This window comes from Centroberyx gerrardi, chromosome 12 (genome assembly GCF_048128805.1).
Source record: "Centroberyx gerrardi isolate f3 chromosome 12, fCenGer3.hap1.cur.20231027, whole genome shotgun sequence".
In the NCBI taxonomy this organism is placed as follows: Eukaryota; Metazoa; Chordata; class Actinopteri; order Beryciformes; family Berycidae; genus Centroberyx; species Centroberyx gerrardi.
Genome location: NC_136008.1, coordinates 30,981,873 through 30,995,129, shown reverse-complemented (window position 1 = coordinate 30,995,129; position 13,257 = coordinate 30,981,873). Strand labels below are relative to the sequence as shown.

Below are 13,257 nucleotides of genomic sequence, written 5' to 3'. Positions count from 1 at the left end.
ATGCTTTACAGGACTGCTTTGAGTGTACAGATTGTATGTGGAGGACCGTAACTGCCAAAATCAAAAATAAATAAAGAAATAAATAAATGACTCAATAAATAAATAAATATGCCATTAAATGCACCAAAAATAATATTCAAAATAAATGTAGGCATTAATTAATTGATAAAATGTATTAATTCCCCTATTTATTTATATTTCTGTTTTAATTTGCTTCTGTATTTATTTACCTTTGTATTAATTCCCCTATTTATTTATATTTCTGTTTTAATTTGCTTCTGTATTTACCTTTGTATTAATTCCCCTATTTATTTACTTTCCCATTTAATTTTCCATTTTATTTATTAATTCTTTTCATTTTATTTATTTCTGTATTTATGTCTGTATTATATTTTCCCTTTGCATTTTCCCCGTATTTATTTCCCCAAACGTATTTATTTCTGTGTTCTATTTTTACATTTACATTTCTTTATGCGTTTCTGCTTCATTATGCAAATGAGGGGGCTGTGTCTCATGGGGTCAACTTTTCGCCTATTGGTTGATCGACATCAGAGTGCCTAGATCGACTATACATGCCTTGCTCCCACACCGGTGGCCAGCAGGTGGCCAGGCTAGGAAGGAGACGTGTTAACCAACATGGCAGCTCCTTGTAGAAGAAAACTCTGTGACAGAACATGTAAAACCGTACATTTTTGAGGCAGAATCTGTCAACCGAACAAGAGGAGGCAACTGCCGAAGTTTTACAGACAAGGTTACAGCAGGATGTCTCTGAAGGGTAGGTTGAAATTTCAGTGTGTTGTTCGTACTTTCTCACCGTGCGTGTGTATGTGGTTGCGTCAGCTATGTGGTATTTCTGGATAGCCATGGTGGACAAATTTGTATCCCATAAAAACGATATCTAACATTACCTGCCGGAGTGTCTCGCACGGTAACTGTACATATGGTTTGTTTGATTCATTTTTAGCCTGACGTTCACCGGTGCCGGCGGTTTGAGGCTGTCTAGTCAACACAATAGGTGTCGGTAGCTTTTCGCTGGCTAACTTTACTTTGATAGCTGCTGTAATGTTATTCCATGAAGTGTCTTACAATTGCCGTTGTACTGGCTAGCGATACACACCAGACATTATGTAGTTATTACGTTCAAATACATCAAATTGATGTGTGATGTGTGCGAAAGAAGAACTCCTCTTCAGGGGATACAAATATAGTCACGACACCGGCAAACATATGGTTATGCCCCATGCTGTCTACCATTTGGACATATGACTGTCGTAATTTATGCCAGTGTTATTCAGCTATAACGCTAGCTCAACAGTTTTAGAACTATAGCTGAAATATTCAAACATTGCATCTCATGGAGGCCTGCTGGTCATTCCCCCTGTACATAACATCTTACCTCTTTTAGAGTTGACACCTTTGTTTGTCCTGTACATTAGTTTGTACAGTACTCACATCTACTCTAAATTGTCTGTGCTAAATAATAAACATATAATATAGATAAACGTAATTATCAGTGTAATGTTCCTATAAAGCTTGCAAAATTCAATAAGTTACCCTTTCTCATTCCCTAGGTTACCAGAAGAATGAATCAGCTTCAGGATCCACCTACATACATGTTGGATCATCCTGGTCTGCAGCCTGTATGTTTGAATGTGTTCTCACTACAGAATGCAATGGACATTTATAAAACAGACTATGGGCCCTTACAGCTTAGAGGTATAGAGCAGTAAGTTTCTTTTATGCATTCTGTGCATGAATTGATTTGAACATGTGACTTTGGATAATACTTTACATGACAATAAATTTGAGTAAAATAACTGTGTTGTTATACTTTATTACACATCCATGTAGAAAAAACTTCAGCACACTTAAAAGTCTTTTAGTGACAGGGGCATAGGACAAAAGTTACTGAATAAGTAATATAATCCCACACACTGTCTACACTTGCATGGTGCTTTATTACATTTCAGTCATTGAAATGTAATAAAGCACCATATAAGTGTAGACAGTGTGTGTGGGATTATATACGTTTTTCCCTTTACACACCCATGTAAAGTAAATGTGAAACCAATAAGTAACCACAACACTGACTGTTCATACAGAATACAATTATTTTATTTTAGAAAAGGCATAAAAAAGGCACATGTAGAAACATAACACTGCTGCAGGACCATAATGGGGTGCTGTTATGTTACAAAATCTACATCTGTGAGTTTACACAGGGGAGTGTTCCACTGTAGCAGTTACTGCAGTGTAGTAAAGTAGTGCAGTATCAATCACCAAAATGATTTATAATTTGATGTTTTTAGTTATCTGTTATGTATTCGTGGAAAACACCCAACTACAACCTGACCTCATGCCAGATAACCAAAACAAGAGACTAAGTATTCAAATGAAATATATTGACAGTATGTGTACCCTCTTCTCAGTGTCTAGCCTACAGATCCTTTGTCAGCTAGTGCTGGGGCTTTCTAGGTCGCAGGATCAGAGTAGTGATACCAGTGTGTGTGGTGCTGTGCATATGCTGTGAGCTCCCTGATGCTGCCAGCTACGTCGGGTTCAGACTGCCTCTTGATTGAACCGAGGCACGTGGCTGCAATGACGGCCTGTCAGACTGGGCGCACGGGTCTTCTGGGATGGGGATCTTCAAAACCTGGCTCACATAAGATGCAGGGTCCTGGAAGACTTGATCAAAGATGAGGTCCATCAACTCATCGATGTAATCTGTGGAGTAACAGAAACACAGAAGTCATCAGTTGTTCCATTACAAAAGAATATACATTGGTAAGTAGCAAAATGTGCAATTCTGATTCATAAATTATTTTATACTATAGTTTATACTTTGTTATAACATTTGTATATTTATTTAATGACTGTCTGAGATGTGCTGGCCTCATAGCAGGGAATAGCAATGTTTAATGCAACCAATTATCTCAAATATTTTTTAGGATATTGCATCATGAGTAATACCTACGCCTTACAATATAACGTTACTGCAATCCAATAACATTACCACAGACTACAGCCTCAATAATTACTATGTAGTTGATTCTAAACACAGTCTCAAGAAAAAATAGGACATTACAACCTCGAGAAAGGTAGCGTTTATTGTAGTCTCGTTGTTCAGGTTTTCTATTTATTTTTTGCCACAAACCAGCTGATTACAAGACTAGAGTTACCAGACTAGGTGCAAAGACAGAACATGAAATATTACATCTCATCAGCCAGTAACTCCCTTCCATTCATTTGGCGTTAGAAGTGAAATGTTTGCGGTGACCAGAGTCCCCGATAAACAAAGTACTGTTGGAGTTTTGCCACGTTAGAGATGTGTCCGCAAAGTGAGCCAGAGGAGCTAACCTTAGCTAACGCTAACGCTAACGCTAACGCTAACGCTAGATTAGCATGCCACTAACGGCACTAACTTAGCCCCTAACCTCGATCATAGTAGGTTTGTCCTTTCGGGACCTGGTTAACTAGACGATTGCTAACTGTTGTCGTTTTGGCCAACAGGCTTCCTCGTATTCACAGGCCCGCATCAAACACTTTCTCATCGGGACTGGAGCTAAATCGCTAACGTTACCCGATGCTAATCGGACTGAAATACCATAAACTACTGTATCCATTTCTCATTCTCATGCTGTTAGCGGACACGTTTTGACAGCACACAGATTTCAGTTTAACACCAGTTGCTATAATTTTAAATTCTTACAGACAAATACATAAAATCCTGTAACTTACCGCAACAGCAATCCACCCCGAGACCTCACATGCACACCTCATGCCATACTCTGCCATCCGACGGTGAATTGTTCTTTCACCAACCCCAAAAAGCCTTGCAGTGTCACCGATAGACAAACCCGCAAGCAAAAAACTTTCCTTTCTCTAGCGATCTCCTGACTGGAAGTAGCCATTTCTGTAGTGAGTGAGCCTGGCCACCGGTGTGGGAGCAAGGCATGTATAGTCGATCTAGGCACTCTGATGTCGATCAACCAATAGGCGAAAAGTTGACCCCATGAGACACAGCCCCCTCATTTGCATAATGAAGCAGAAACGCATAAAGAAATGTAAATGTAAAAATAGAACACAGAAATAAATACGTTTGGGGACATAAATAGGGGGAAAATGCAAAGGGAAAATATAATACAGACATAAATACAGAAATAAATAAAATGAAAAGAATTAATAAATTAAATGGAAAATTAAATGGGAAAGTAAATAAATAGGGGAATTATTAATAATTAATACAAAGGTAAATAAATACAGAAGCAAATTAAAACAAATATAAATAAATAGGGGAATTAATACAAAGGTAAATAAATACAGAAGCAAATTAAAACAGAAATATAAATAAATAGGGGAATTAATACATTTTATCAATTAATTAATGCCTACATTTATTTTGAATATTATTTTTGGTGCATTTAATGGCATATTTATTTATTTATTGAGTCATTTATTTATTTATTTTTGATTTTGGCAGTTACGGTCCTCCACAATTGGCAGGTTCTCACTCAAGATGCTAGTCTGGAGGAAGCCACAGATGTAGTGACAGAATACATCAAATTCTGTGAAGAGACCGTTGTACCCTCAAGGACAGTAAAGATATTCTCTAACAATAAACCTTGGATTACAAAAGAACTTAAAACAACACTTAATGAAAAGAAAATTGCATTTAATTCGGGAAACAAAATAGAATCAAAACTGATCCAGGCAAAACTCAACAAACAAATGAAGGCAGCCAAAAGAGTCTATAAGGAAAAGGTGGAGAAGCTCTTCCGGAATGGTAATGCCAGGGAAGCATGGAAGGGTGTTAAGACACTGGTCGGCCTCTCAACCAACCCAAATACACACTGTCCCACAGCACAAAGCCCACTTGACTTTGCTGAAAATCTCAATCAGTTCTACTGCAGATTTGAGCAGAGGGACTTTACTACAGAGATGAATGCACTTAAAACTGAACTCTCAGACAGGTCACTATTGGCAGCAGCGGTTGTAATACAGACTGAGGATGTTGAGAAAGTCTTCAAAGCATGTCCACATTCACCTGGAGAAACCAAAGAACTACGCCAGGCTGGTGTTCATTGACTTCTCCAGTGCATTTAACACCGTGCAGCCTCACCTTATGGGCCACAACTCCAGCAATTGGGTGTCAGCTTGCACCTGATTCTGTGGGTCACATAGCTTCTGATCCCACTCACAACCTCAACAACCAGTATAACCTGTTACCCTCAGGGAGGAGATTTCGTTCCCTGCCCCTAAACTCCAAACGAGCCATGTCCACCTTTGTGTCAACATCCATCAGACTGTTGAACAGACACTAAGTTGCAAACTCTGTAGGCCCCCACCCTCCAGGCTCCCACCTATTTGCCTTTCCCCCCACTAGTCAGACAGTTGTTGTGACTAAAACATTTGTCAGCAAAAAAACAAACAAAAAAAAAGCACACTATGTCCTCCCTGCCCACCCACCTACCCATCTACCCCTACCCACGTGGCTTTTTAAGCATTTATTGTTTTGATGTATTTATTGCTGACTATTTATTGCTGAATGTATGATGTATGACCTGCCTGACCACAAATGAAGTTCCCTCACGGGAAAAATAGAGTTATTTGAATTTGAATTGAATTGAAGTACTTTGATACAAGACTACTTGTAGTATGGTGAAATGTGATGGTGAATATTCTTCATTAATAAAAAGAGACGTTTACTGCTGCATTAGGTAAGACAGCTATATTTGTGTGTGTTCAGTTGTATGTATCTCGAGGTATTGCACAATATGGTTATAATTTTGTCATGTGCTGTCCTCTGGTCTACTGGCAAGTGATCTATTTTCGCACTACTTATTTAGGCTACTTTGCGCTGTACAGTATTGAATTATGCAAGCCTGGGTTTGGATGTGTGCATCAGTTGTTGTCTATTTTTTGCTGGACTGCAGAGCGGAGTCGGTGTTCCGTGCAGGACTGTCCCACTGTACATGAGTGTCCCCGCAGCGTAAACACACATGCGTAAAATCCTCCCTCCCAGAACTCGTGAAGAGTGAAACTTGTATCGTATAATCTATGCATGTTAAAAAATATTTTTTTCAGCGAATCTCTTAGTTACTCTAACATTGTTCTTGTGAAGCAGCTATTTCTATTTGGCCAAAGGAGATGAGACTACTGTAAACCACAAAGGCTTACAATACATAAATTACCTAATTTCACTAAAGTCCTGGATATGCTTCCTCAGAACTGCTTCTGAGAACCTCCCAAAACGAACTTCTAGAAGCCCTGAACCTTCATGGTTCTTCAGAACAATAGGGTTTGTAGGAGGAGCTGCAGGCTGTCCGTCAAACAAGGGGGAGGGGTGGTAAACAGGAACTAGTCATAGGTCAGAGGTGAAAGCCTGTGTTCCCTGTTGTCTGTTCAAAGAAATGGCGGCAGGCTTGTTTCCCATGTCACAGGTTTATTTGTCTGTAAGAGCCACAAAATCAAATGTTGGTCAGTAGGATATAGAAATTCATCTAATCTGTAACGCTGCGCATCACGTTATGTTATCTGGCACCAGAGACTGATCTCACCTGTGCTCACAGCTGCTGCTTGTAAACTCACCACACACACACACACACACACACACACACACACACACACCTTTCTTCCCTCTGTATCTCTCCTCCTGCGGCTCCACTCACATAAACCCAGTGTTTCCCATGTATATATTCTATGCTAAAAATATTTTCAAAATAATTTATTTTTGGCCATGCTGCTGTGCATTGAGGACTGTAGAACCAGTGTTTCTAGGGTCCACTGCTGAAAATGCGCCAGATTTAAAAAAAAAAAAAAAAGTTTTTAAATCAAATGTATTTCTGTCATGATCAAAGTGAAAATAGCAAGTGTGGTCGCAGACAGAGAGAGAAGCACACAGACACACTGCTGCCTCATTCAATCATTCCTGTAACTGCACCGTAACATTTCTATGATCATTCAATCATTTCTATAATAACTGCACCATAATGTTTCTATGATCATTCGATCATTTCTATAATAACTGCACCATAACGTTTCTATGATCATTCAATAATTTCTATAATAATACATTAGACTTGTATAGCGCTTTTCTAGGTACTCAAAGACGCTTCACATACAGGGTAAAATCATTTAATAGGTACATTTATAATAATAAAAAATAATATGATAAGACAAGATAATAATAAGACAAGAATAAAAGTAGGTAGTTAAAAACTAGAGGAATCATGAGATGGAGGGAAGGGAGAGGAGGTTAACAGGTGAAAGCAAGCTTGAAGAGGTGAGTTTTGAGGGTTTGAAAGATGGTAGGGTCTTAGCCTGTCGGATGTGGATGGGGAGGGCGTTCCAGAGGGAGGGTGCAGCAACTGAAAAGGCCCTGTCACCCCAGGTCCGGAGCTTGGTCCTGGTGGTCTTTAGAGTGGTTGCGTCTGCGGACCTGAGGCATCGGGTAGGGGTGTGGCGGGGGATGAGGTCGGAGAGGTATGGAGGGGCCAGGTTGTGTATGGCTTTGTAGGTGGTGAGTAGTATTTTAAAGTCAATCCTGTGTTTAACCGGGAGCCAGTGGAGGTTGTGAAGGACAGAGGTGATGTGATCTCGGCGGCGGGTGGAGGTGAGCAGGCGGGCAGCGGAGTTCTGGATGTATTGAAGTGTATTAAGGGTTTTGTTAGGTAAGCCGTAGAGCAGGGGTCATCAACTACATTTGTCAAAGGGCCAGAATTTTTCCAAGCAGACACTGTGGGGGGTGGACTTTCAAATAAAAAATAAAAAAATTAATTTAGGCCTAATTAGCATATTATTGTTTAATATTTTCACTTTCTTACAAAATTAATGTTATTTTTATTAGCCTATATCAGTGTGAACAGACTCCTAACACATATACTGCAGCCAGCCACCAGGGGGCGATCGAGATATTTTGGCTTCACTTTTGGGGAGCTGTCATGTTGTCCATCAATGGCAAGCAAAAATGTCACTCTCAAAGAGCCTAAAGCGGAAAGTTGACGTGGAAAACCGCAGCTTTAATGAAGAATGGACTGATAAGTACGCATTCATCCTACCAACTTTCAGTAATGCTAAACCTGTATGCCTCATTTGCAATGAAACGATCGCTGTTGCAAAAGAATACAATCTTAGGCGTCACCATTACACAAGGCATGCAACTTTCAAAGAGTCATACCCTGAGCAGTCAGAGGCCCGTCGCAGAAAAATTGCCACCTTGAAAGCTGGATATTCCCATGCCAGCGGAATTATTAACCGAACTTTAACTGAACAAGAGAGGGCAACAAGTGCATCTCTTCAGGCTGTCTGGGTTCTCTCCAAACATAACAAACCATTTATCGATGCTGAGGTTTTTAAGGAGTGCATGGTCACTGTTTTGGAGGAACTTGCCACCGACAAATCTATGGACAGGATAATTGCCTCTGTTAAGCAAATACCTCTGTCTGCTTCAAGTACCGCCCGCCGTGTCCACGTCTTGGCAGAGGACGTCCAGCGACTTGTACTTGATGGGGTCAAGGAAGCTCAACACATATCCCTGGCTATTGACGAGTCCACTGACAACACTGACATTTCCCAGTTGTGCGTTTTTGTCAGATATTTTGATGGGAAAGATTTTAAAGAAGAGCTGTTGGCTTTGATTCCGCTGGAAGATAATACCACTGGTGACATTGTCTTTGGAAAATTGGAGGAGCTATTTAAAAAGCATGGCTTGTCATTAGAAAAAGTCAACCTAGTCGTCACAGATGGTGCTCCTGCCATGGTCGGCAAAAACAGGGGTCTGGTGAGCAGAATTAAGAATGTCGCTCCCAAAACTAATGCACTTCACTGTCTCATTCACCAAAGCGTGCTGTGCGCCACACTAAGTGGGGATCTGAAAGCGGTTATGGACAAAACACTGAAGATAATTAACTTCATCAGAGGGAATTCAAGTACGCAGCATCGCCTGTTCCGCAAATTTGTGCTGGAATCTCAAGCTACTCACGATGACCTCTTACTCCACAATGACGTGCACTGGCTGAGTAAGGGCAAAGCCTTGGAGCGCTTCATTGAACTCAGGGATCAAGTTGTGGATTTTTTGAAGCAAAGTAAATCAAAAGGAGCAGCTGACCACCTGCACATCATGCAAGACAGAGAATACATGTGCAACGTTGCATTTTTAGCAGACATATTTTCCCATTTGAATGCACTAAATCTGCAACTACAGGGGAAAGAAAAATCCGTGGTGGATATGGTGGAAAAGCTTGATGCCTTTGGGAACAAACTTGATCTATTCCACGCAGATTTGTTATCAGGGAGGCTGCTGCACTTCAACACACTGAAGACAGTGGGTGTGAGCAACATCACAGAGAATATGAAGAAATTCATCACACAGCTGAGGGAGAATTTCTCTGCCAGATTTGATGACTTTGCCATTTCCAGGGATGTCATTGAATTTGTGCGTGACCCATTCACCATCAGCCCAGGCGGAGAATTCTCCGCTAATGTGAAGAAGGTGATGCTGTTGGACGAAGCGGCGATTCAAAGTGAACTAGTTGACATCCAGGGCTCCAGCGAAATGAAAGCTGCTCTCCGTGGTGCTGAAAGCTTGAGCACTTTTTGGGTGGCTTGTCCCCAAGACTATGGCACACTGAAGACGTTGGCTATGTATGTGCTCACCATGTTTGGGTCAACCTATACATGCAAATCTGCATTCTCAAAGATGAACAGTATCAAGACGCATGAGAGGAACCGACTGTCAAACCAATCTTTGGAGGACTGCTTGCGAATAAGCCTAACAGCTGTCAAGCCTGATGTTAAGAAGTTGGTGTCAGAGGGGAAATGTAATTTCTCCCATTAACCAAATGTGAGTATTTCAGCTTTAGGATTTTATTCATGGGATTCATTGTTAAATGACATGGTCTACTTAAGGTTCCGTTCGACTGACTCTTGAAAGCAACATTTCTGGCAACTAAGGCCTGTCAGTTTTATTTATTTACTATCCATTTTCTGTTGTCACACAAGGCTGGCATTTGCCATGCTCTTTTGTTTTTTAAGCGATGTTAATTAAACCAATTTTCTTCTTTTTCTTTTTTTGACTGAGACGTTATTATGAGTCACCGTTATTGTGCATGTGAAAAAAAATAAAACGAAATGTTAAATGAGAGCTATGAGTTTGTCCCCATTCTTGCATGAAGATACAGCACAAGCCGCATTCCATTCATAAAAGACAGGAATTCGTTTCAGCTTCACCTATCCTAGGCTACTGCTATTCAGTGCACAACCAGCGAAGCAAGCACAGCTTTGTGAGTGAGGTAGGCCTGACTCCTGCATCGGGTTGTGTAGGCTACTCGCTAATAATAAGCTGACAGATGGATTTATAACGTCTTTAGAACCCGCGGGTCGAACGCACATATTTGGGGTCGGTAAATAATTCCTAATAAAATTATTTCCATCTCAATTGTTTTTGAGGTTGCTTCAATATTGGAAGAAAAAAAAATGCTAGATATTCTAAATACCGGAACACATTTTTTTCCTCCTCACATTTTCTGAATTCATTAATATTCTGCGGGCCTGATGGGAAGCTTTGGCCTGATGGGAAGCTTTGGCGGGCTGGATGTGGCCCGCGGGCCGCCAGTTGACAATCCATGCCGTAGAGGATGCTATTGCAGTAATCGAGTCTGGAAGTTATGAGGGCATGGATGAGTGTTTCGGCAGCGGCAAAGGACAGGGAGGGCCGGAGGCGGGCAATGTTCCTGAGGTGGAAGAAGGCAGTTTTTGTGACCTGGTTGACATGAGGTAGAAATGAGAGGGTGGGGTCAAGGATGATTCCGAGGTTGCGGACCTGGGTGGAAGGGGTGACAATGGAGCCATCAATGTCAGTGAGAAGGTCTGGGTGGAGCGGGTGAGGGAGTTTGGGCCGATGATGAGGATTTCGGATTTATTGCAGTTGAGTTTGAGAAAGTTCCGTTGCATCCATGATTTTATGTCTGCAAGGCAGGTGGTGAGGGTGGAGTGGGTGGTTGAGGTGATGGTTTTGGAGGAGAGGTAAAGTTGAGTGTCATCGGCGTAGCAGTGGAAATGGAGGCCATGTCGGCGGAGGATCTGTCCAAGAGGAAGGATGTACAGGATGAAGAGGAGGGGACCAAGCACTGAACCCTGGGGGACACCATGGGTGACTGGGGCGGTGGAGGATTTGCAGTTGTTTATGGAGATGTATTGATGTCTGTCAGAGAGATATGAGGTAAGCCAGGAGAGGGCGGTGCCGGTTATGCCGAGGGAGTGTTGAAGGCGTGAGAGGAGGATGGAATGGTTGATGGTATCAAAGGCGGCGCTGAGGTCAAGGAGGATGAGGATGGTGAGGAAGCCAGAGTCAGCAGAGAGAAGTATGTCGTTGGTGATTTTCAGTAGGGCAGTTTCAGTGCTGTGTTTGGAGCGGAAGCCGGATTGGAAAGGTTCGTAGAGGTTATTGGAGTCGAGGTGGGATTTGATTTGATTTGAGCAGCGACAACTCGCTCAAGGATTTTGGACAGAAAGGGGAGGTTGGAGATGGGCCGGTAGTTGTTAGGGATGTCAGGGTCAAGACCAGGTTTTTTCAGTATGGGGGTGACAGCAGCGAGCTTGAGGGGGGGGGGGGGGGACGAGGCCAGTGGACAAGGAGGAGTTAATTATATTGGTGATGAGTGAGGAGAGTGAGGGGAGGCAGGCCTTGACTAGAAAGGAGGGGATAGGGTCGAGGGCACAGGTTGAGGACTTCATGCTAGTGACTATGGAGGATAGGTCGGTTTCAGTGATTTCACTGAAGGATGTAAATGAGTGACTGGAAGTAGTGGGGGGTTGGGTTGAAGGCCAGAGAGGGTGGTGAAGGAGGAGGCAGCCAGCTGGTTGTGTATTGTGTCAATTTTAGTTTGGAAGGATTATAGAAATGAGTTGCATTTGCTGGTGGTGAAGGAGTTAGAGATGGTGTCCATGGGTTTGAGGAGTTTGTTGATGGTGGAGAAAAGCAGTTTGGGGTTGTTGCAGCCAGATTGGATGATGGAGGAGTAGTGAGAGGAGCGTGCACTGTTGAGGGCATCTTTATATTGTCGTTGGTGAAGTTTGTAGGCATCCAAGTGGACAGTGAGACCGGTTCTTTTGGCAAGTCGTTCCAGTTGACGGCCCTTGACTTTGAGATGGTGAAGTTGATCGGTGTACCAGGGGGTGGAGTGTGTGAAGGAGACGGGTTTGGTTTTTATTGGGGCAATTTCATCAAGACAGGAGGAAAGTGCGTCATTGTAGGTATTGACCAGGTCAATGGGGGAGACGTTCGGAGTGAGGGCAGAGTCGGAGATGATGTCGGCCAGGATGGAGGAGAGAGAGGAGGGGTTGATGGACTTGAGGTTCCGGAATGTTATGGAGCGTTTCTGTTTGACAAGAGGGGTGGGGATGTCTATGTCCTGATAGCCAGATGGTCGGAGATGGTGAGGTCAGTGCTGGTTAGGTTGCTGATGGTGATGCTGGAGGTGCAGACCAGGTCCAGTGTGTGTCCTTTCCTGTGGGTGGGGAAATCTATGTGTTGGGTAATATTGAAATAGTGTAGAATGTCCAGGAGTTCCATTGTGGTTTTGCAGTTGGTAGAGTCGACATGGATGTTGAAGTCGCCTAGTAGCAGAACTGATGGTGAAATGGCACAGAGCTGAGTTAGAAATTCAGACAAGTCAGAAGGAAATGCAGGGTTTGGCTTGGGGGGGCGATAAATGACAGCAGTGACCAGAGGTTTAGGACCAGACAGTTTAAAAGCAAGGTGTTCAAATGAGGAGGGGGTGGGAATGGGTATTGCAGTAGTGTTGATGGTTTGTCGATGCAGTGTTGCTATTCCGCCACCACGCCCGTCCTGGCGTGGTTTTTCCATGTAGGTGTATCCAACGGGTGCAGTCTGGTTGAGAGAGAAGTATTCCAGGGGTTTTTGCCAGGTTTCAGTGAGGCAGAGAAAGTCAAGTTTGTTGTCCATAATAAATTCACTGAGGATGAGGCCCTTGCTATTTAGGGATCGGGTGTTGAAAAGTGCAAATTTGAGATGTGATTGTTTCTGAGTGGGCTGGTTTGCTTTGACCAATGTTCGTAGGCAGGCAGAGTGCACGTGTTGTTTGTTGTGGTGACGTAGTGGAGCTGCGGCAGTGCGCCCGCTGGACCACATGGACGGGATGGCATGCTCCGACCCCGAGTAAACAAACTTTCGCCGGGAGCCTCTGGATGTAGCTGGGTCGGCGTAACAGCCCAAGGTTTTTGATGGCTGAGATGCAT

At 42.7% G+C, this 13,257-nt stretch overlaps 1 protein-coding gene across 1 annotated transcript; it reads left to right on the top strand.

The window, feature by feature from the left end:
* Positions 1–7,333: 7,333 nt before the first annotated feature.
* LOC139910023 (zinc finger BED domain-containing protein 5-like) lies at positions 7,334–9,835 on the top strand. Its single transcript, XM_071897214.2, has 2 exons — positions 7,334–7,482; positions 8,452–9,835. Exons 1-2 carry the CDS (start codon positions 7,334–7,336, stop codon positions 9,833–9,835), a joined length of 1,533 nt encoding a protein of 510 aa, XP_071753315.2.
* Positions 9,836–13,257: the final 3,422 nt, after the last annotated feature.

Bases quoted from the DNA above. Each gene is read 5' to 3' on its own strand.
- LOC139910023 (XM_071897214.2), top strand. From the start codon at position 7,334: ATGGGGAGGGCGTTCCAGAGGGAGGGTGCAGCAACTGAAAAGGCCCTG. The intron at 7,483-8,451 runs GTATGGAGGGGC...GTCTGCTTCAAG, and splicing joins CGGGGGATGAGGTCGGAGAG to TACCGCCCGCCGTGTCCACG.